The sequence below is a fragment of the Poecilia reticulata genome, chromosome 4, assembly GCF_904066995.2.
Source record: "Poecilia reticulata chromosome 4, P_reticulata-male-v2, whole genome shotgun sequence".
Taxonomy (NCBI): Eukaryota; Metazoa; Chordata; class Actinopteri; order Cyprinodontiformes; family Poeciliidae; genus Poecilia; species Poecilia reticulata.
The window spans coordinates 6,798,977-6,823,298 of NC_088833.1; the positions used below are offsets into that span (position 1 = coordinate 6,798,977).

Here is a 24,322-nt window from a genome sequence, read left to right on the forward strand (position 1 = left end):
AGATCAATGCAACTACTTGATAAGAATCACATAAAAGCTGGTTTCAGTCTGGCTTTCTGAATCAAGTGTCTGGATTTAATATTTTTATTGGGATAAAAACATAGACTAGTCAAACACAGTAAACTGTATTGATCTGCAGTGCTGAAATTGTTACTCTTTTTAAGGAATTATTAAAATCAAAAGCCTCACGATAGCAAAAACAATAAAATTGCAATCAAAATTCAATACATATTTTATTGGAAGATATGAGGTAGTCTGCAGCACAGAGATCCCAGAGGTGTATGCTCCATTACCCAGCCAGAGGAGTCCAATAAAGAGGATCTAGGGTCAGACCCGGGGCTAAAGAAAAAGAAATCCAGCAAAAACAATCTCTAAAAGAGATAGTTGTGCTTTGCTGTGCTGCAAGTGTAACGTTTAGTGCATCACCCCAGTTAGTATGAACATACATATAAATTCACCCTTATTTGAACTCCATTTACTCAGATTAAAATGCAATTATTCCCTACTCTATCACACTTCATTCTCTAATGAGAAATCCTCTTTCTGTTTGAGTGGTTTTTATCGAGCGTAAATATTACTAGGGAGGAACCATCAACCGATCATATCATTCCTCTAAGTGGATGGGTTTTGTAAATCATAACATTTATAAAAAGTTCTGCCCACGTTAGAAAACACCAAGCAGATCTTAGCCTGTATGTTTTCATCGTAAAGTTAGCAGATTTCACTTAAAGAGGTTAGTTTTTGTTGTGCTTAGAGATGTTAGCTGAGGACCAAAAGGCTAATGCTCCCTCCACCAAGCACGAGTAAAAGTTGTCAGATTTCTAGAGGATCTTTGACCTCCATCTGCTCTAGCCATACTGGAATCTTCTTTTGAACATTAATGGAGTACCAGAAAGGGTCAGGAAAATGAATACTTATACATCTATTTATATTAAATAGTAGAAAAATCTAACTATAAAACAGTTTGGAATGGAGTACTATGGATCAATCAATCAATCAATCAAATTTTATTTGTATAGCACATTTCAGCAGCAAGGCATTTCAAAGTGCTTTACACAACCAAAACAAAAACAGAAATAAACAGTGAGAAAGAGAGAAAATTAAAAAATAAATAAAAATTAAAAAAAACAAACTCCCTTACCAGAGGACGCCGCCGTCCCACACAGAATTTAACTAACTTATAGTTAGAGGAGTCTGCCCTCCCGCGGACTTTAACTGGTTCCATTCCATTTCCATTCCACTTTAATTTTCATCGTTTTCCACCCTCATTTTTCACTTTCTTCCCCATACATAAAAGAAAGAAGAAAAAAAAAAAAAAAAAAAAAAAAAAAAAAAAAAATGGATGGGGCATGTGTCAAAGTTGCAAACCTTTGCATTTAAAATCTAAATCAGGCAATGTAGACAAAGTAACTGGAGGTGAGTCTTACTAGTTTGTTAAGGTAGAGGCCAGATTTTTAGCAGAATTTAATAATAAGCTTTAATAAACTAATATTTTAATTTAATTTTAGAGCAATTTGCTCTGCCATCGAGTGCTCTTTGCTTCGCCTCTCCATCCGTCTCCCTGTCTCTTACTCAAGTGAGCAGTTGGCAGAAACACACTGGCAGCAGAGGCAACAATAATCACGTCAATCTTTCCCTGACGCTCGTGCAGAGATGATTTTAGATGAGTCACGGAGGCCAGAAGAGAAAGAAACAAATCAATAGCAGATGGAGCGCTGGATGGAATGGTGATGAAAGATGGATATTTAGACTGACATTTAAGCTGAGGTAAATAGCCCTCTATGTAGAGCCAAGCCTGAAACCGCTGCGGTAAATGAAGTCTGTTTTTTTCTGTTTATGTGTCTGTCTTTTTACATATGCACAAACAACATCTGACATTTTCTTACCTCGTCTTGTTTATAAGTCTATGATGTTCTCTCAAAAGCCTCTTCACTCCACTAAAAGCATCTGATGGTCATCACTCAGCAGGAGGAAAGGCTCCGCATAAACACTCTTTCTTCTTCTTCAGATAAAATCTGTATAATGTAAGTCATGCACTGCCTTGAAGAATCTGGGTAAAGGTTTAAAAGAGAAAAAGACTCGAAGACTAAAAATAATATACTTGCTCAATTTCTAACCTTGTCAGAACAGTTTTCATGAGCAGTGAAGCTTATTGTTATATTTGTTCATATATTTCCATTCCATTCTGTTCCGTTCTCTTATTTTATACCTTCTTGCCGTCTCCCTCTCCCTCCTTAATGCACTTTTTGTGTGAGTTGGAAAAGAGGCCGACGTACCCCTCGGCCAGCCATCAAACATTTACATCATGTGGTGTTATGGAGTGCAAAAAGGGAAAACGACAGAATGGCAGACAGGAAAAAGAAAGAAGTGCCCACAAATTACAAAAGGAGGCATGTAGAGACGGCAAGAAAACAGGGGACAAGGCAGCACCAAAGTTAGACAAAAAAATAAAAAAACACCAGATGGAAAGCGAGAAGTTTAGAAGAGAGTCCGAGCAGAACAAAGAAAGCATGAAAAAAAGGATTCGGGAAAAGCTGAGCTGTCCTAACAGAAGACTCGTTGTCTGAGAGCTCACAGGTCAGGAGGTCACGAGACACTTGTCCACAGCAGAGCCAGTTAGTCACAATGCAATGTTATCAACAGTTCATTATAATAATCAGAATTGCCAGACCACACTCAACAAATTACTATTAAGACAGCAGAATGGATAAAGGAAAAAAATCTACAAAACAGCAGCATTTGCAAACAAATCATTTTGAAGCATCTTTTTCAGCTTACAAGCCAGTAAACAGTTAAATTGTGGTCAAGTGCTAACTATTTTAGATTTGAGCATCTGTAAAGACAAAATCAATTGTATGGCTGTTCAGGTAATATTATTCAGGAGCTAGTTGCTGAGTGGTGGTTGGTAATGGGCAGGTAGAGGGACAGGAGGAAAGCAAAAAGCTTCCTTATGCATCATAAGCAGGGTGTTTCAAACTAAAAGGTAAAGATTTAGGGATTTTTGTGACAGCTGCCAAACTATTTCACCTGCTTGGGTATCCTCACATTAATTATAGTGATTCAATTCTGAGTTGTTCTTCAAGGTTATTCTTCAAAAGGAGCAAACTAAACTATAAATAGTAGTTCCTTTGCCTCGGTTTGTGCTAACTCAAACAATATACTGAAGCATGTTTATGTAACACCTTTTCATTTTATTCATTCAAAAGTAGAAAGGTTATGAGACTTTTAGTAATTCATATTTTTTTATGTTCTGGAACAGGTGGGCAGACAAGTAGGTCAGACAGAGTTCACGACCTGTAATACTCACAGGGACTTCCAGGTGGGGCATTTTGTTTTCTTTATAGGCTAATGAATAATGACAACCCACAGTTGTGCACATTTTTTGTGGCTTGTAATACGGCTGCTTATTTTATTATGTCTGAAATGTGGCTGCATCAACAATGGGTGAAGAACAAGCATTAAATGAAGTTTTTAAAAGAAGCCTTTTCCTGGCTGTCCACATCAATTATCTTTTTATATTTGTTTTAGCTTACTCTCTCTTCCTACTTGTGTTTCTTATGAGTCCAACTTGCTTTTATTTCCCAATATTTCTAATTTTAGCTTCATGTCAGAGCATCAGACTAAGTGAGCAAAGAGACCTGAGTGTCTCGCTCAAGGATAATTTATCATGAACTTGGCTGGTAATGGGCTCGCCTGGTGTTTAATGGCAGTAATGGGTGTAATAAGCCTTTGTCTGGTCCCTGGATTGAGCCTATATGTGGCAGATTTATGAGAACAAACAAAGAAAAGAACATTTTAATGATTCCTAAATAAAACCATTATCCTTGTTTTTCCTTCCTCCTTTTCTCCCTCGCACCCACCCAACCCCCACCCGGCTCTGACGGATCAGCCGCAGCCTATACAATGAAAAGGGAAGACAGAAATTGAGGTGGCTGCTAGAAAGGAATAAACAAGAATTATATGACAAATATGTGTGGTTCAAATCACTGACATGACCAAACGTACGGTTGAGAATATGGGATTTCTCTCGACTCGTGGCAGCATAAATACACGAACAGAAACAAACATGTATATTAGTTTTTCCCTCCCATTGCTGAGACAACTCCTGTCTATGCAAAACATAGGAGAGGATTAAAATCAGGATTCATTTCCTGACCCTCATTTCCCACAACAAGATCTCTTTTTATTCCACTGCACAACTGTCATGATAAGCCCGATTAAGTAGAAAAAACTACTCATGTGTATGGATTTTTCATTATCCTGTCTTTTCAGAGTGATGCGTTTCATCTTCACCAGCATCAGGAAGCATTTCAAATGACTCAGTTTAAACAAAAAGAGTCACCTTGAGCTTCCTTAATAGTCACTTTAAGCCAACTCCCCACTTTGAATAACACACAAACTAAAAAAAAAACATAGCAAGCTTTCTTTTTGCCACATAATATAAACCCTGAAAGCTGCTAGATCTAAAGGCAGGTTTGAAGAAAAAATAAGGGGGAAAAGTAAAATGTTATGTGGGGTTTATACTGTATAAAATGGTCAATTCCTTTACACTCATGATTAAAAACACAACAACGTCATGACATCATATTTAATCCCACATTTTACTTAAAATAAAATTTATTATCTAGAAGCTTATTTTAAAAATAATTATTCCTTCTTTTTCTTAAAAAAAATTAACAAAAAGAAAAAAAATACCACACAAAAGCATCCATTCATCCAAGGGATGTCTTTTGTCATCTTGATTTTGATCCAGAGACCTCAGAAAAATACTGAAAAGAAATACTTGCTAAGTGTAGAGCTTTTACTGGGTGGTGCTCTTTTGGTTTCTATGACATGACACTGTGTGTTTTGTCAATGGAAATGTTTCAAAACAGATCAATTTGTCTTTCTTAAGACAAATTGATCTGTCTTAAGAAAGACAGTAGCTTTCCAAGAATCTGCTGACAAGCAGTGCACAGAATAGATGTAGCATTTTTCACAGTCATGCCAGTACTTTACACAAGCAAACCAAAACGTTGTAACATGATTCAATATCCATTAATTCATCTAAATGAATGTGTAGAGGAGCAGCAGTGCTGCATTACTGTATGCTCCTCACAGCCAGAGAACACTAGTCATTAATCCATTAATTTCTGTAGCATTTCCATTAAATATGACTATACTTTAGAAATTTTCAGAGAATTCCCATTAACCTTGGTATACCTTGGGGTCAGCCCATGAAGAAAGTCAGAACTGAATCAGAGCATCTTTGAATCCCATCTAGATAATGTCTGTGACATCAAAATCCTAATGTTCCTGGTGATTTTGCAACGTATCAGTCATTGTAGCTCGTGTTGAGTCATATAAGCATTCACTTGGTCCCTGGGGTTGCGGACAAAAACGGACCACCGGGTTGCATAACACACCTAGCAATCCTCGCACATCTCAGCAGTCTTCCAAAACAAGGTCTGATCAGTTCATCAAAAAATACATTGAGGTACAAGGCAGAGACAGAGTAGTACAGAGGGGAAACTCTGCTGAATGTCATCTTTATTGCATTATGTAATCCCATAACTCACCGACAAATCACAACGCATTACATCTCACACAATCTTACAACCTAATTTTAAAGGAAGCTCAAGAGGTTTTATACCCTCCCATTATTTCTGTTGATGTATTTTTAACTCTTGAATTCATTTCTGTCTGAATCTTAGCGCTCATGTTTATTCCATCCTTTCCCATGTTTAGAGACTTTTCCTTACAATCTTTTCTATCAGTTATCTCCTAATTCTCCAACAATTTCACCAAAGTATATTAATGTGTGCTTCATCATTTCCTCTCATCCACACTTACTATGTTTAAATTGTCTTCCTCATTTCTTTTGACTGACCACCCAAAGGCCTTACCAGGTGTGAGCCACGGTGAAGCGCCGCCTCTGTCGGATGCTCTTGTTCACCATCAGCTTGCGGAAGAGCCGCGGGGAGCTTCTTGGGGACAGTTTGGGAGACGTTGCTCCTCTCTTGCCTCCCACCACGCCTGGCATCTTTGGGGGCTCCAGCTCCAGGTGCATGTGCTCCTTGAATGTCCGAATGCATGAGTCCATTTCCACGCTCAGCTCGTTGGATGACATACCTGCAGGATGGAGTTGGCTCCCGTTTGGGCGACTGTAATTCCTCTGTCAAATTCTGACTAACCTGTCTGTCATGTAAAGTTGATTCCTTGTTTTCAGTGAAGAATCAGATAAGTTTTCATCTGTTGAAAGGTTGCAAGACAGACTGAAGCAGCCGTTCACACAGACTTTCTCCCAGAAATGGGATCCTCCCTCCTTATCCTGTTTTTCACAGGTTTCAGGAATAGCCAGCCAGTAGTTGAGCCCCCTGTCTTTCTCTTTGTTTTTGGTTCATCCCCAGTGCATTCTTGCAGATCTTTTCTTTATGTGAGGCTCTACGACAGGGTCACACAGGAAAAAAAAAATCCTCTTCTCAACTACGCCGCTCTCCCATTTCCCCCCTGGTCCTGGTGCCAGTTAACTGCACACCTTCGCACCAACTCTTTCTCTCACTCCATCCAGGTAGCCTGACGTTGGAGGATCTCCCTTATGAAATATTCAAAAGGGCTGAAAACTGCTCTCTGCCTCCTCCATCAACCACTGCTTGACTGACCTCCTCTTTCTGCAAACAACCCCCACCTCTCTCTCTCTCTCTCTCTCTCACTCTTCTAAAGGCACTCCCGGTGTGGCACAGAGTGCTGAGTCTCTAGTCTGATTTCCCTTCCACTCTCCCAGTCAGAGCAGCGAGAGGAGCAGAACGCAGCATGCAAGCAAATACTTCCCTCTCTGTTTCATTCAGAATATACGCAAGAAACCCAGAGCAGGCACGCAGCAGGCGGAGGCCACGCCCCCTCAGATGAGGATTGGCCAGCGAACGCAGTGACGACAAGCGGGCAAGCCCCGGTAACAGGTTATCAGATTCATTATTTATTTTCTGTTTATCTAGGATTTGCAGTACATCTGTAGTGATGATGTGGTGACCTTTGGTGAAGTGGATGAGCCAAGAAGGAAAGACAATTTGGAAGTGAACAGCGTAATGAGGTTGACTATGGAGAAACGCAAACACAGCTCAAAGGTCAGCTGATTAAAATGAAAACTCTAGTGAATGCATTCACGCCACCAATTAGGAGCCCTTTCACAGCAGGAAGAAGGAAAATGTAATCACATCATAAAAAGCAATTTGTATCCCGTTTTAGTCTGGTTGTAAACAATCAAACCATACAACAGTCTCAGTATGTAGACAGAAGATGTGGCACGAACACACTGAATCAGAATGGTGAAGAGGAAGAAAAACAAGAGTAAATGCCCTCAAGGTAGAAAGGCTATGAAGATGAGGGAGAAAAAAAATGCTAAAAGAACATCAGAGGAGGCAGAATGGCAGCATGACAAGTGATGGAAATGTGAGCACTAGCTTGTCTGCAATTGGACTGATTTGTTTTGGTGGTGAGTCACCGATGAATCCGAGCCATGGAAGCTTGCAAGAGCTTTCTCACCAGACGCTCGCCAAGAAACCCCTTTGAAAATGGTCTTCCAAAAGAAAAAAAAAAAGAAGAAGATAATGCTGGTAGTAATTTGAGCCTTAAAAGCACACAGTCGATTAGTGAGTATTATTAGTCAATAATTTCAAAATGTACTTTGCTTGGCTCTTTACTTGAGTAAGCGAACAAATTATCAACCCTTAAAAAAGGAAAAAGCCAGCATGGAGAAAAGAGAAAGCTTGCACTTGAAAAAATACAAAACTAATCAATGCAACAAAATTGTCTCACACTTGCTCAGAATTCCCATAGTGTCATATAAAGTTAGCGGTTCATCTTCTTCCTCTGCCCAAAGTCGTGGTTCTTCCATGCATGGCGTGTGGCCCCGTCTTCTCTGTCATTTTACAAGAACCAAACCAACAATGTTAGAGAAAACAGCAGTGGGCACACTTCTGTTAATCTAGAAATGCACCATTAGTTGAGTTAATTTTTCATTTAGTGTTTTGCTAACTTTGATGAGGTTCAGTGCATTCAGTCTCCCAAAAATACATATTTTTTGTATATATTCTAAAGCACCAATTTAGTTGGCCGTTTCATGACATTTCAGTTGAACAAAGCTCAACATCTGTGTTGATGTTTTAGTTAGACTGTTAAGTATTCTTCAAGTAGTTACATGATTATATACATGCTATTATTGTGAAGAGGCAGAAGATTACGTAGCCGTTTCCTCTCCTCACGTTCTCCCTCTTTTTCCCCAATAACTATTTCAATCAAGAAATATACATGAACAAAATAAGACAATAGAGAACAAAATATGAACATAAATACAATATATATTGAATTTATTGTATAACATGTAAATTATGTCAAAATTTAATTATTCCTCAAAGGTTGTAGTGTTTCAAAGGCACTTTAGCATGAACTATGTTTTCCATCTTACTGTAATTATCTTTCTTAAATAATTGAAACTTTGTGTGTTTCATTGTAATATTGGTCTGATCATGTTCATTTGAGCTGTGATCCTTGAGAACAATTATCTGTTCCACACAAGGCTACTGCATTATGCGGAAGAGCTGCACAATAATAGGAAAATTGAGAGAATCATAGATAAAAATAAAATTAACTTCTAGATAAAATTATTTAGAAATTCATAATTAACTTGGAAGGAAGCTTGCACTTCAAATATGTGCCAGAGGTCAGAGCTGCACTCTGTAGCTTACCTACTAGCTTATGGACTTTCACTCTCATTACATGACTAAACTGACAGAATTTTTCCAAATTCTTTTAAAAGTTTCTGACAAAACGGTGATGTTGCTTAAGATTTTTAAATAACTAATTCGTATCAAGAGCCAATATCACACATTGGGTAAGATCCAACAAAGATCGATATTTATCTTAGATTGGGCACAAACAATTTTTCCAATTAAAACTTTAAGTTTAGCAGAAACAACATCTAAGTTCAAACTGAAATAGACAGTAAGCATTCGAAGCTTTCGCCAAGGATAAAGGAGATAAAGAAAAATGTCGCATTAAAAACTGAAAAGAAAATATTCTATTATTGTAATTTTGAAGAGAATTTATATTTACAGCATGTGGATATTTTATCACAGAAACAATAACACAAAAATTGCCTCAATATCTAGTTGAAAAATTTAGATGCATTTATTATTGATTAATAATAAATCTGATTCTCCAACTGACAAACCTAAACAAATAAAACCAACCTATGAGACTGAAGTGAAAAATCTCTGATCGAGCCATAAATAATTTTTAAAAGAATCAGGCATGCAGGTGTTGCTAAGATTCAACAGGAAAGGTGTGGAAATCTTCACATTACTTCACTGTCTATGATATGATGTTCACACAATATCATATCATAGACAGAACTTATTATTTGGTAATAAGAATCAAATTAAACAGGTACTTTTCTTCCACAGGTACATTTAAGCACAAATGTGGCTGACTGATGCTGACCCAGGTGTCAAAAAGAAGCAGCAAAAGAGAAGTTTTTTTTTTGTTAGTGCTGAAACTCAAGAAAATCTAGGAATTAAAATTATTGGTGTTGAGAATATTACCAAGTCACATTCCATTGAGGGTGAAATGCAGTTCTTCAGTTGAAAGTAAAACTTGGTTGATCATTCTCATTATTGGGAGACAACAGTCAACAAAAGACAACGTATAAATTTAATGACGCGAGAAGAACAACACAAAAAATGCCATGTGTGTCACTGCAGCCTTTAGCCAATCAGAGCAGAGTTGTGTCAACACAGAAAATAATCCTAGCTTTTGCAGCCAGAGAGCAGAAACGGTGGCGTCTGACGTAATCTGGCTGCTGCAGTGTTGCTCCAGCAACCTATTAATGTCGCATGACATGGTGACGTTCTTCAGTGCTGGCAAAATAAAACCAGCATGTATTGCTCAAAGACTATGAGTTTTTAAATTTGTAAATTAATTTAAAGAAAAGAGCATAAAAAAAAAAATCTAATCAAAATCCTAAGCCATTTTTACTGGCTCTCACTGTTTTAATAATGTCAAGAGAAGAAAGGAAGAATCACAGAATATAAATGGTGATCACAGGAAATAGATTAAATCACCACAATGTGAAACAGCTCCTGTAAGAATCACTGAATCTTTGGAACTCAGAAAGTTGACCCTTTCAAAAATATTTCCTCCAGTAGAACGTGAAGTATAAAGTAACTCACAGGAACGTATTGGATAACAATTAGCAAAAAAGATTAAGGGGGAATGTAAGCCTAGTTTTCACAAGGAGGACACTTTGGTCTCTCTCTTAAAAAAAACTAAGTCTGGAGAATTTAGACACAGACCAGGACCTCTGGAATCAGGACAGGACATGCTTGACACAAACCAAATACATCAACCTGTTCCAGAGAAATTTAGATGGTGGGGCAATACTTATTTTATGTGTGTGGGGTGGGAAGGCACATCAAACAGGCTTTTAATTTAATGTAAACACAAATGTTTATGTGACCTTTCAAATAAAATATTTATTACTAATACAAAATAAACAAAAATGATGTCAAATAATAGGTAGAAATGCTGAGTGCTGGTGCTCAGATTTGCATATATTCATACTCTCCAGAAACCTAAGAATTTAATGACTCCAATCTCTGAAGTTTGTTTTTTTTTATGCAAACTCATCTACTCAAAAGTAGCAGTATTTCACAGAATTACTTAAAAGTAAAAAATGCAGTGCAGTAAATATACTCCTGTAAGTACATTTTCCCCCAAAGTTACTAGATTAAATGTAACCTTTACTATCCACTTCTGAACAAATAACATTATTAGTAGTCTATTCTTGCCAAAACACTTCAGTGCAGCTAACTCACTTTCTTCACCAAAGATACAAAAAACAATAAGAGTTGAATATGTGAACATTTCTTTTTAAATAATTGAATATAGTACACTGTATTTTAGTAGGTATTTTTGCCTTTGGAACTGCCTTAGTTCTTCATGACAATGATTCAACAACGTATTGTAAATATTTCTTAAATATTTATGTCCATCTTGACAGCACAGCATCACATGTTTCTGCAGATTTGATGGTTGTGTATCCAAGATGCAATGCTTGGATACATCACTAAGGTCCTCTATTGCGTTAAGATGTGGTGACTGTGGGGATCACAGTGACCTCGTCAGGTTCCAGAAGCCAGTTAGAAATAATCTGTGCTTTGTAAATGTGTCCATTATCCTGCTGGGAATAGCTATCAGAAAATAAGCACTCTATGATTACAGAGGTATGGGCATGTTGGGCAACAATATTCAGGTAGTTTGGAACAAAAATGATCAGTCGGTGCCAAGGGACCCAAAGTCTGCAAAAACACACACAATAAATGACACCACCAGTTTTGGAAAAGCATCAACACTTCAGGCTGAACTAATTCAAGTTAATTACCAAAATGTCACCGATGAAATCAAGATTCTCTGAACCAGGAAGCATTTTTCCAGTCTTTATACCCACTTTTGGTGAGTCTTTGTGAATTATATTCTAAGTTTCCTGTTCAAAGCAGCGCAGATCGGCACCCGGTCTGGTCTTCTGACGCTGTAGCTAATCTGCTTCAAGGTTCATCTTTTTGTCCATTAAGAGATGGCATTCTGCTTGTAACGAGTTGTTATCAGCAGACCAACAGTCTCTGAAATAGTCCTACACAGTCTGTGCCTCTTTCAAAGTCGCAGATCATCTCTGCTCTTCCCCCTACTTTTAGACATAAACCAGTTTAATAAATCTCCTTGGTATGTGAGAAATGGTGACAAGATTTTTTCCACCAGGCTTTAGTCATTTGTTCTAAATATTTAATTGAATGAAATACAAAAATAGCCGCAGCGCTTCTGCTTTGCTGACGTGTGCCTTGGTGTAAACTGCGGTTGCTCCAATTGCAGTTTGCTGATGTCACGTTTTTACTGCCATTCTGTCATTATTGGCAGCATGAAAGCTTTTGTTTGACTGGTTGATGGCAAACATTGCACTGATAAATTTATATGCTAACGCAACAATACTCTTTTATTTTGAAAACAAGAATATAACATAATTGCCTCACCAGTATACAGAGTTAACAGCTGTCAGGTTCCTTGGTGTTAGAGTAAGAAAGAAAACCATGCTCCCTTATTTCCCAGCCTTCTACAATGAAACCTGAGCTAGGTGGCAAGACCATCCTTAGGACTTAAGTGTGTGTTGGAAAGAAAGAAGATCTTGGTTGTCACGTTGAGTGTTTGGGTCACATGGAGGTAACAGGGAGAACAAGGAATGAATTTAGGTGCTAAGATAAGAGCCCTTAATGTCGAATCTCCGGTTACATAAAACTCGCTACACCTTATTGCCCCTGTCACACTCCATCTCTCTTAGATAACAGAACTCAAGTCTGCATTGTGGCCTAGATTACCGGGCCTGGGCTGTTTTAGAAATCTAATTTGGGGGGGAAAAAACACACAAAAGCAGGCAACTTATAGCAATGAGGACGCAGGTTTAAAAAAAGATGCAGGGAATTTTCCAACAGTATTATAACAAAGAGCATTCTGGTTTGAAAGAGACGTTAAAATCTGTACAGGTTAAAAAAAGGAAAATGTGATGCTTGCTGTCCTAGATTTCCGAGTATTTGCAGACACTAAAAACTGTCGGCTCATTTCTCAACAGACTGAAGTATCAGGTTTATTTCGCATCAACAACAATTAAAAGAGAAAATCTTCACAAAAAAAAATACCAGAAGAGTTCAACAACCAAATAAACACGCTAAAGTACAAAATCTATTTTTACTGGCTGTGTTTCTCTAAAGTTTGCATTAGCCCGATTACCCTCCTCACAGTCGCACTTGTTCCACACACCTCAGAGCAGCGAATATTTGACTGAAGATTCACAACAATGCAAGCGACCAATGTGCGTATTTCTTCTGCCTTTGTCTCTGTGCTTGCTAAAAGGAAAAGTGTAAGAAGCACCATCCTCCTGTTGGACGTGTGGTTTACTGACACCCACGCGAAAGCTGTCCGGAACACCAGAGAAATGGAGGGCACTGCTCAAAAACACTGACAGAACACAGAGACCAAAGTCATTATCTGACCTGGGTCACTGATTTGGAACGGGGGGGAAAAATCATGCATTTCTAGATTTAAATACAGTTTGCAAGAACATTTGAAAAGGCAACATTTATCCATGCTGATTACTAAAAACACTATGGGGGGAAAAGGCACAAAATAGGTTTTGTTGGGTTGGGGATAAGGAGAATGCTAGTGCAGATGTGATTCACATGCGACACATGTGACAGGATGTCTAAGGAACCCACATGCTCCTTGTATTTAAAGTGCTCTAGCATCATGATTGCTCTCACAAAGGAATTAGGTTTTTCAGATTTTTCCAGAGAGCATAGGCTAGTCCTCAGCTGGTTTAGCAGGGGTCTAAATCACTACAAAAATGAAGCATGTTGTCCTATTACAAATATATTTAAAGCATGTTTATCCTAAAATAAAAAAACATAAGAAAAAAATTAAAAATCGCTCCTTTTCTTCATCCGAGCTTTGCAACTGGCTGCCCAGAAACATCTGAGTGATGTTTGCGGCTTTCTCAACAGAAGAGAAAAGTACTACTATTTAATGGTCAAAAACTGCAGGCAAAAAATTATAATTGATAGGAGATGCAAACATAACAAACGGAAATGAAACATAAAGATGTTAAAGAAATGTCAAGATATTCTAACTTTTAACTTTACCTGTACATGCTAAATGAAAAACCACATTCTATCTGTTGCTTGCAATACAATAAATACCTCACTGTGTTGTAATAGAGGTGGAAATCCACCTATTTTAAAGTTCTGACATTGTTAAATTTGTATGGCCATGCCAAGGTGAAACATCCATTTAAAACTATAAAGCATATGACCATTTCTGTTCCAATCAGGAGGAAAACCGAAACAATAACAAAAAAAGTGGTTTCTAATGGCATGAAATATTAACTTTCAAATACGATGCTCCACAAGTCTGTAAGCAGTGATGAGCTACACTGGAGCATCGCTTAGCTGGTCATCATCATCACACATAATCAACCAGTGCTGAAAACATGACAGATGACAGCAGTGCAAAGAAAGGTAGTATTTAAATGTGTTGAGCAGTAACACATGGCGCGGCCATTATAACTACTTATGCTTTCTCTACATTCAAAGGAAATTAGATTTATCATTTAAGTGTTTAATGTTTCTAAACGCAATTCAGAATTAACATTTTCTCATTTAAGGGGCAAAAATGGAAGCTACCAACATTTCTGACTCAACCTCAAGTGAACAATTTATGCATTTTTAATATAACAAAGGTGCCCTGCGACAGACTGGCGACCTGTCCAGGGTGTACCCTGCCTCTCGCCCGGGACGTTAGCTGGAGATGGATACCAGCAACTCTCCCGACCCCACAGAGGAACAAGGGTGTCAAGAAAATGGAGGGATGGATATAACAAAGGATATCTAGTCATATGCTAGATATTCAGCAATCGTCAATACATTTTTATATGATTGAAAAGTTTATGTACTCCAGTAACTCAATTCACTAATTGAAACACATTTTGTGTATTAATAACTCAGAGGCTGATAAACTTAAGCTTTTATTGCTGTTAATGTTGATGATTTTCCACTTAGAGCTAATGGAAACATGACATATAGGCGATATTAGAGCAATTAAAAACTGTGCAGAAATGTGGGCTTAATGAAAAGTGTGTTTAATACCTACTGGAACGCATATTCTAATTTATTGAATATGACTATATCCAGCAGAGGAGACATTATGACAGTCTATGTCTTGCAGGCAGTACCGTCTTTTTCTGCTGTTGTGTTTATATTTCTATTCACCCTTAAGGTCCAACATCTCTGCACCCTCCATACAAATACAAGCTTATCTCTAAGAGGCACAAATACGCAAAGTCACACACAGATCCGGCAATTGATTTTAGCTCGGAAACAAATGTGTAAATCAGCAGGAAAATAATTGAAACCCAAAATAACTTCTTGCTCCCTCCTCCCAAACCTAAACATCGACAAAGCCAGTTCAATAAAGTGAGCAAGGAGAAATCCAGCTGAGGGACAGGAGGGTGCTCTGCCTGAAAACGCAGTAGAATATGCATAAAATGCTAACATCTAGCAGCTCAAGGACTTCACAAAGTGGACAGAGTCATTTTACATGCGAGTCCTGAGACAAATTCTGTTAACCACTACATTTTGCTGCAGCGATGCCTTAATGGGACTTTGTGAGGTGGCTCTTGAACCACCAAGTCCTGTGGTGCTCTGTACACACAGGTACAATCACATGTTACATTAGGTTTTAACGGCCTAAAAATAGACAGGTGGGCAGGGAGCAAAGCACACACAAAAGAGACATCTGCATTTGCACAACAGGTTTACCAAACCACTAACATGCGCCTCACCTGCTATTAAGTCTGTCGCTGTCAGAGCAGTTCATACTCAGACCAATTAACTCACTGTTAACAGAGAAAGAAAAATGAATGGTGACATAACTTAAAATAATTTTTAGATGAGTTAAAATGAAAGAAAAAACATAACTATATGTGAAAACAACTATACTGACAAGAAGGACTAGCAAAAGAAGAATTATTTCATATCCTTATTTGAAACATATGACTTTAATAAACCAACCATTAGGACATCAAAACAACAAAAACTAACTGGTTTAGGAATTAATAATCCATGATTATTCATACGTCTTTCTAACCTCTTAACTTCAAACTGACTTTAGTTTGTGTGTGCATTGTCACACTGCACTCTACTGGTTACAAGAGATACTGCAGTTCTTTGGACAATCGGTACAGAAACACTCCTAATTTTTTCATTTTATGATTATTTGTCTCATTTTTTCACAGGTTCAACAAGTTAAATTTAAGGATGTTTTGATTACTTACACTGTTGTGAATTAGGAATGAAGTGAGGTAAAATTGCACAGGAAAAATTACCTAGTAATGACAATTAAAGAGGCAGCTGATTATTTGTGGAGCCCACATTGTATAAAATCAGCACATTCCCGACATAGCATCAACTGGTTCGATTCCTGGTATCAAGCCATTTGAAGCACGTCTTCCCCTGAACTCTCCACCCTTTTTCCTGTCAAGTCACTGCTCATTAAAGGCCATTAATGCTAAAACTATCTTAAAAATAAAAAGGACTGAATGATCCAGACTAAAAAAAATCCCACATATTATGTCTCAAACATACTTCCATGTTTACTAAGGTCAGACGCACACAGATTCATATCTGATTCATATCTGTATTATAATAATAATAATAATAATAATAATAATAATAATAATAATAATAATAATAATAATAATAATAATAATAATAATAATAATAATAATAATAAAAAAACCATTTGGAACTTGCTTCCCATAAAGACTTACTATTTTCTCCTTGCCAGAGCAAACTGGAATTTTTAAAGCAAGAGTGGAAGGAAGAGAGAAAGTCTTCTTTTTTTTATCTAAACACTTCTAGAAAAGCACAAGTTGACTGCAGCTGCAATCACTTAACACACATTCAGGTTCACTGAGTTCCGGATAATGATTCCCAGTCATCATCACCTCATCAATGCAGGTGAAAAAGTTCTATATTGATACAATATCCGTTTGAAAGCTAGATTTTATGTGTTACACATTCACACAGTGGATGGCAAAAATATACTTAGACAGTCTAGACATGTAATTCAGTGACTGAGATAATAATAATAATAATAATAATAATAATAATAATAATAATAATAATAATAATAATAATAATAATAATAATAATAATATATTCTTTATCTTTCAAAGGGCATTGCATAATGTCCAATGGGTTGGGGACATTGTGAAGAAAGTCAAAAAATGTGAGTTAATTGCAAATAATATGACTAAATGTTTCTAAGGTCATCCACCAATGACCTTTACATACTAGATCATTTCCTCAACCCAAAGGCACCTTCACGTAAAGAGATTCATCATCTGTCAAAACTCAGTACGTTCCTATACAATTAGTTTTTAGCTTAACACAATGCTTTGCAAGAAATATTGCACTGTGCAAAACATACAGATCAAAATCAAATATTGGCACACACTGTATAAAAAGATCTACAAGCTTTTTTTCCACTGTTTGCAAAAGAATTATGTAGAAATATTAAGACATCAGCCAGGAAGTTAACAGTTGGACAAAAATGTGTATTTTAACTGCACACCAATACTAGCACTGTTGCTAAATTAGTTACAGAGTGGCTTGAGATAAGCTAACAAAGACATCACCTGAAATGAAATGAAATGAGATGAGAAGGTGTGTCTGCAAAGCTGCAGTGTTGTTACTTTATGTTTTCATGATGTAATGCACTTTGAGCTGCCTTGTTGCTGAAATGTGCTTCACACATAAATATATATATATATATATATATATATATATATATATATATATATATATATATATATATATATATATATATATATATATATATATATATATATATATATAAACCTTACAGAGGGTTGTCTGTCTATTGATAATTAATACTAACATATTCAGCTGCAACCTCATGCATTGCTACTTAGTTGGACAATATGTCTGTAAATATATAAAGAGTTTTACTATTTCTTCCCCCTTCTATACTGAAAAAGTATATTGTATTTTCCTGGATGCTGATAGTAACTGTGAAACTCCAATATTTTAACAACCAAGAAGGTTACTGGCATTTCTGACAGAAAAGCAGCAGCAGATTGAGTTAGCAGTGAATTTGAAAACAGCGGGGAACGGCTTGTTTCTGTGCAACATCAGTTTACTAACCATTCTGGGTCCACAGGTGTGATGTCTATTCTGGGAGGAACCCCAAACGGCAGAGACGTCGGCCTCGTCATGATCTCTTCGTCTGGTGTTCTCGATCTCTCCCCCTGACGCCAGGACAAGGGGGGCAGCTGCAGGTTGCCAGAGAATCGACGTCCGCCCCGACGCAGGTCAACGCCGAGCGTACAGGAGGGAGAAGTGAAAGACTCACTGAGGCAGCAGTCCCGAGGCTCTCTGCAGTCCTGTGAAGAAAAAAGAAAACAGAAATAAAATGCAGGAAGTGAATGGAGAAGGAGGCTTATAACACAGTAATGTAGGCAAAATGTTTGTGTTCTCAAAGTCTGTATAACAGAAATTAAATGCTACCCATTTACCCACTAGGTGGCGATGTAGGCTTGCTGCTGACTAACACAAGTTAAAGCTTCATCTATAAAAACACCTACTCTTTGCAATCATAGATTAAAGAAAAGCCAGAACAGTGGTTTGTCATATTACTTCAAATTTGTGTAAAGATACCAATTTAATATAATTTAAATAATATAATTACATGTTTTAAGTTATTTAAAAACTATATTAGTTAAATGAAATCATTACTCTATTTAGATAATTTTTTTAAAGATAGACTTCTGAACCACGCAACATATAAAGCTTCAACTCTTTCCTTTTTTCCAACAATTTAATTCACTTTGTTTGCGTATGTGCTCTGTAGGACACTGATCGCAGACTATAAATAACCGTGTTTTTTTTCACTCAACTCTGCACACAGATTTATATTTAGTTTGAAAGGTCACAATGAATGTTAGAAAGTAAAAATGAGGAACAGGTTCCGGTTAAAAAATAAATGTGTATGGTTATGTAAATCAGAACCTTTAGGAAGTTTCTCTAAAATTTAGTGTCATGATTTCAGCCCTTCAGCTCCACCTTCAGTGGGCTGATTACTCATTACCCTCACCTGCTCTGTGCTGCTCCCTATTTAAACAGCTGCTCGTCACCAGCTCAGTGCGAGATCGTCTGTTGCCACTGTCACAGCTTTCAAGCCTTGTCCATGTTCCAAGTAGTCTACTGGTTTTCTGATCCTGCCTGTTTTTGACCACTGATTTTGCCTTTTCCCTCTGCTCTGAAGATTGTGCCCTCCTGTTGCTGAACCCTGCCTGGTCCTGACCCTGCCTCCTGGTTGCCGTCTATTGGATTACCTTGCCTGAGAAACCCCCGTGCATGACCCTGGACTGTGTTAACGACTAGCCTCTGGTTTGTGGATTTTGTCCCTGTCATCTAGTTCATCCCCGAGTCCCTGCGGCCCCCTCTGCCCTTTCACCCTACCCCCTCCAAGCTGGCTCCCCGACCCCGCTGGTCCCCCACTTCCTCACTCACCAGTGTGACCACTCCCTGTGGAACCCACCCCTTCCCTTTATTTAGTAATAAACTTTTTGATCTGATCTCTGGTCTTGGCTGCGTTTTGGGTTCTGGCTGATTTTGCATACTCGTTACAGTACGATCTCGCCAGTATGAACCCACAGCCTAATCCGGTTTGGTGTTCTAGTGTGGAGAATGCCATTACTGGCCTAGAAAGAAATGTCCAGGAGCTTTTACAGGGACTTTCATCTCTAAAAGATTCCCAAACTCAAGCTAGGCCCTCCATTACACCACCACGTCCTCTAGCTGTCACTCCCTCAGCTAACGCTAACAATGAACCTAAGATCCCCCCCCAGAGCGTTTTGATGGGGATCCCGAACAGTGCCGACCTTTTTTAACTCAGTGTTCTCTGCTTTTTGAACTCCAGCCCTCTGCCTTCCCTTCTGAGCGGGCCAAGGTGGCCTACACCATCTCTCTACTATCTGGTAAGGCAAAACAGTGGGGAACTTCTGAATGGGAGAATGATGCCGACAGCTGTGACTCATTTTTTGATTTTTCTGAAGAAATGAAGAGGGTTTTTGATCCAGTCCGTCCTGAGAGGGAGGCTGCCAGGAGACTGTTTTCTCTCAAACAGGGCTCTCGACCTGTTACTGACTACATAATCAATTTCCATGCCTTGAAGTCCAGTTGCCTTTGGAATAATGAAGCCCTGTTTGACGTTTTTTACCAGGGCCTGTCAGATGAGATTAAGGATGAGATTGCTGCCCGTGACCCTCCGAGGACCCTTGAGGCCTTAGAAAGGCTTGCCACACGGATTGATCAACGTCTTCGTGAACGTAAGAGGGAGAGGTCTTCAGCTAATTATCAAAGAAGGGTTTCAACTGTCCAGGTCAGTCCCTGCAGCATGCCACAGGTCTCCACAACTCCCCCTGCTGGCACTGAGGAGCCCATGCAGTTGGGTAGGACCAGGCTCTCTGCTGAAGAGAGGGAGAGGAGGTTCAGAAATCACCTGTGTTTCTACTGTGGAGAGAGAAACCATCGCGCTCTTTGCTGTCCGTCAAAAGGACAGGCTCAGTAAAGCCCGGGGGTCTTTGCTGAGCCCTATCCTCAGATCTCAGAACCCTCCACACAACCAGTGCACCATCAGATTTTCTGACTCTCCTGAAGGCAGGGAGGTTCCTGTTTTCATTGATTCTGGGGCTGATGCTGACTTTATTGATGTTAGCCTAGCACATGCGCTCGCCTTGGAGTTGGAACCTCTAGATAAACCACGTGAGATTTTTGCTATTGATGGGCATCTGATTGATCAAATAACCCACTGCACTAAGCCTGTGTCTGTACTGATTTCAGGAAATCACCACGACAGGATCACGTTTCTGCTGACCAGGTCTCCTGAGATCCCCGTGATTCTGGGACGCCCATGGCTAATCAAGCACAGTCCAGTCATCAATTGGCTCACGGGTGAGGTTCAGTCTTGGGGTTCATCTTGCTCCACTTCTTGTTTAAAGGAAGCCCCCATCATGGCTTCCCCCGTGAGGTCAACCATGACTATCCAGATTTGTCTAAAGTCCCTAAGGTTTACCATGATCTGTGTGAGGTGTTTAACAAATCAAAGGCCACTTCTCTGCCTCCCCATAGAGAGTACGACTGTGCCATTGACCTCCGCCCTGGAACCACCCCACCCAGGGGCAGATTGTATTCCATTTCTGGTCCTGAAAGAGAGGCTATGGAGAAATACCTTTCCGATGCCCTCAAAGCAGGTCTTATAAGAAAGTCTTCCTCTCCAGCAGGTGCAGGATTCTTTTTTGTGGGCAAGAAGGATGGATCTCTTAGGCCCTGCATCGATTATCGAGGTCTTAACGAAATTACTGTCAAGAACAGGTACCCTCTACCTCTCATGACTTCTGCCTTTGAGCTCCTTCAAGGAAGTACTGTGTTTACTAAGCTGGATCTGCGCAATGCCTACCATCTGGTCCGTATAAGGGAGGGAGATGAGTGGAAGACGGCTTTTAACACCCCTTCAGGGCACTATGAATATCTGGTCATGCCCTTTGGGCTCACCAATGCCCCAGCCGTTTTCCAGGCATTGGTTAACGATGTCTTAAGGGATATGTTAAACAGATTTGTTTTTGTATACCTCGATGACATTTTGATTTTTTCCAAGGATCTCCCCACCCACATCAAGCATGTTCGTGAGGTTCTTCTTAGGCTCCTCCAGAATAATCTATTTGTGAAGGCGGAGAAATGTGCTTTTCATCAGCCATCTGTATCCTTCTTGGGTTTTATCATTGCTCCTGGCAGGATTACCATGGATCCATCAAAGGTGGCAGCCGTCTTGGAGTGGCCCAAACCATCCAGTCGGAAGGAACTTCAACGGTTTCTTGGATTTGCCAATTTTTATCGCCGTTTTATCAAGGGTTATAGTTCAGTGGCTGCCCCTCTTCATCAACTCACTTCCACCAAGACTCAGTTCCAGTGGTCTTCAGAGGCAGAACATGTTTTTGGTAAGCTGAAAAGTCTTTTCACTTCAGCTCCCATTCTGCGTTTTCCTGATCCGTCTAACCCTTTTGTTGTGGAGGTTGATGCTTCAGATACTGGGGTTGGAGCCGTCCTGTCGCAACGGTTTGCAGATGATGCCAGGCTACATCCTTGTGCCTTTTTTTCTCGCCGGCTCTCTGCCTCCGAGAGAAACTACGACGTAGGAGACAGAGAGTTGTTAGCTATTAAACTAGCATTGGAAGAATGGAGGCACTGGCTGGAGGGGTCGGCACTTCCTTTTACTGTGTGGACAGACCATAAGAACTTGGAATACCTCAAGTCAGCCAGGAGACTGAACCCACGACAGGCTAGATGGGCACTGTTTTTTAGCAGATTTGACTTCACTCTGGCCTACCGACCTGGCAGCAAGAATGTCAAACCAGATGCCCTTTCAAGACTTCATCTGTCCTCTGTCTGCTCTTCTGATTCTGTTGACCATGACTACATCCTTCCCTCCAAGACCAGGTTAGCTCTAACCAGAATAGAGACCTTGCTCAGGAGGAGTCATCGAAAACAACCACCTCCAGCTCAATGTCCTGAGGGTCTTCTGTTTGTTCCTGAAGAGATGGTACCTAAAGTCCTTCAATTCTGTCATGGCTCTAAACTTTTCTGTCATCCAGGTATTACAAAGACTCTGGCTGTGGTCCAGTCAGGATTCTGGTGGCCCACTCTGAGAAAGGACACACGAGAGTTTGTTTTAGCATGTGTCACCTGTTCCAGAGTTAAGCCCTCCAGACGCCCCCCAGCTGGTCTTCTGAGGCCTCTGCCGATTCCTCATCGACCATGGTCCCACATCTCTATGGATTTTGTCACCGGCCTGCCTCCCTCTCAAGGTAACACGGTACTCCTCACTGTGGTTGACAGGTTCTCCAAGATGACCCACCTCATTCCTTTACACAAGTTACCTTCAGCACCTGATCTCGCTAGTGTGATGGCTCGAGAGGTGTTCAGACTTCATGGCATTCCCCGCAACATTGTATCTGATAGAGGACCACAATTCATTTCCCGTTTTTGGAGTGAGTTTTGCACCCTTCTCGGCATTGAGGTCAGTCTTTCTTCAGGTTTTCACCCTCAGACGGATGGCCAGACAGAGAGGATAAATCAGGAAGTAGAGTCCAAGTTGCGCATCCTTTGCATGGACGCTCCTAGTCGCTGGTCCCAGAACTTACCTTGGGTTGAATATGCCATTAATGGATTACCATCGAGCTCCACAGGTCTGTCACCATTTCATGTCGTTTATGGCTATCAGCCGCCCATTTTCTCTGTTCAGGAGGGAGCCACCCAGGTCCCTGCTGCCCATTTATCAGCACGTCGCTGTCTCAGAGTTTGGAGAAGGGCCAGAGCTACTCTCTGCAAGACTTCTGCGGTTTATGCCAGGAATGCCAATCGCCACAGATCCCAAGCCCCGAGATACCTGGTCGGTCAGAGGGTGTGGTTATCTACAAAGGATCTGCCCATCAAGGTAGAGAACCGCAAGTTGGCACCCCGTTTTGTGGGCCCATTTCCTGTTACTAAGATTGTTAACCCAGTAGCGGTACGTCTCAAACTACCGCCTTCATTACGGGTACACCCCACCTTCCATGTCTCCAAGATCAAACCACTGATGTCATCCAGGTTGTGCCCTCCAGCCAGACCCCCTCCACCCCCCCGACTCATTGATGGGGCCCCTGCCTTTACTGTGAGGCGGTTACTGCGTTCCCGACGTTGGGGCCGTGGCATCCAATATCTTGTGGACTGGAAGGGTTATGGTCCTGAGGAGAGGTCCTGGGTTCCTTCTCGCCTGGTCCTGGACAAGGACCTTGTCTGCAAGTTCCACCGCCAGCATCCGGACCAGCCCAGAGGGGCGTCAAGAGCCGCCCCTTGAGGGGGAGGTGATGTCATGATTTCAGCCCTTCAGCTCCACCTTCAGTGGGCTGATTACTCATTACCCTCACCTGCTCTGTGCTGCTCCCTATTTAAACAGCTGCTCGTCACCAGCTCAGTGCGAGATCGTCTGTTGCCACTGTCACAGCTTTCAAGCCTTGTCCATGTTCCAAGTAGTCTACTGGTTTTCTGATCCTGCCTGTTTTTGACCACTGATTTTGCCTTTTCCCTCTGCTCTGAAGATTGTGCCCTCCTGTTGCTGAACCCTGCCTGGTCCTGACCCTGCCTCCTGGTTGCCGTCTATTGGATTACCTTGCCTGAGAAACCCCCGTGCATGACCCTGGACTGTGTTAACGACTAGCCTCTGGTTTGTGGATTTTGTCCCTGTCATCTAGTTCATCCCCGAGTCCCTGCGGCCCCCTCTGCCCTTTCACCCTACCCCCTCCAAGCTGGCTCCCCGACCCCGCTGGTCCCCCACTTCCTCACTCACCAGTGTGACCACTCCCTGTGGAACCCACCCCCTTCCCTTTATTTAGTAATAAACTTTTTGATCTGATCTCTGGTCTTGGCTGCGTTTTGGGTTCTGGCTGATTTTGCATACTCGTTACAATTTAGTATCAAACTTCACATTTTAGACCTAAAATAAAAAGTTATGCTCACTCTATATAGAGTTTAATTTGGACTGACACAATGCTGTCATCTAAACAGATTTACTCAGGTTTAATGTAGAGCTGCAGTTCAAAAGGTGTCTTTAAAAAGCAGTTCTGGGA

At 40.1% G+C, this 24,322-nt stretch overlaps 1 protein-coding gene across 2 annotated transcripts in view; it reads right to left on the reverse strand.

The window, feature by feature from the left end:
• Positions 1-24,322, reverse strand: part of pde4ba (phosphodiesterase 4B, cAMP-specific a) — a 163,917-nt gene that overhangs the window by 118,291 nt on the left and 21,304 nt on the right. Inside the window, exon 3 of one of the 2 annotated variants that reach the window (XM_008415176.3) lies at positions 17,802-18,040. In XM_008415176.3, coding sequence (XP_008413398.1) covers positions 17,802-18,040 — 239 coding nt within the window. Of the gene's footprint in view, positions 1-5,885; positions 6,708-17,801; positions 18,041-24,322 lie in introns of those variants that run through there. The other variant, XM_008415177.3, reaches the window with a different exon arrangement.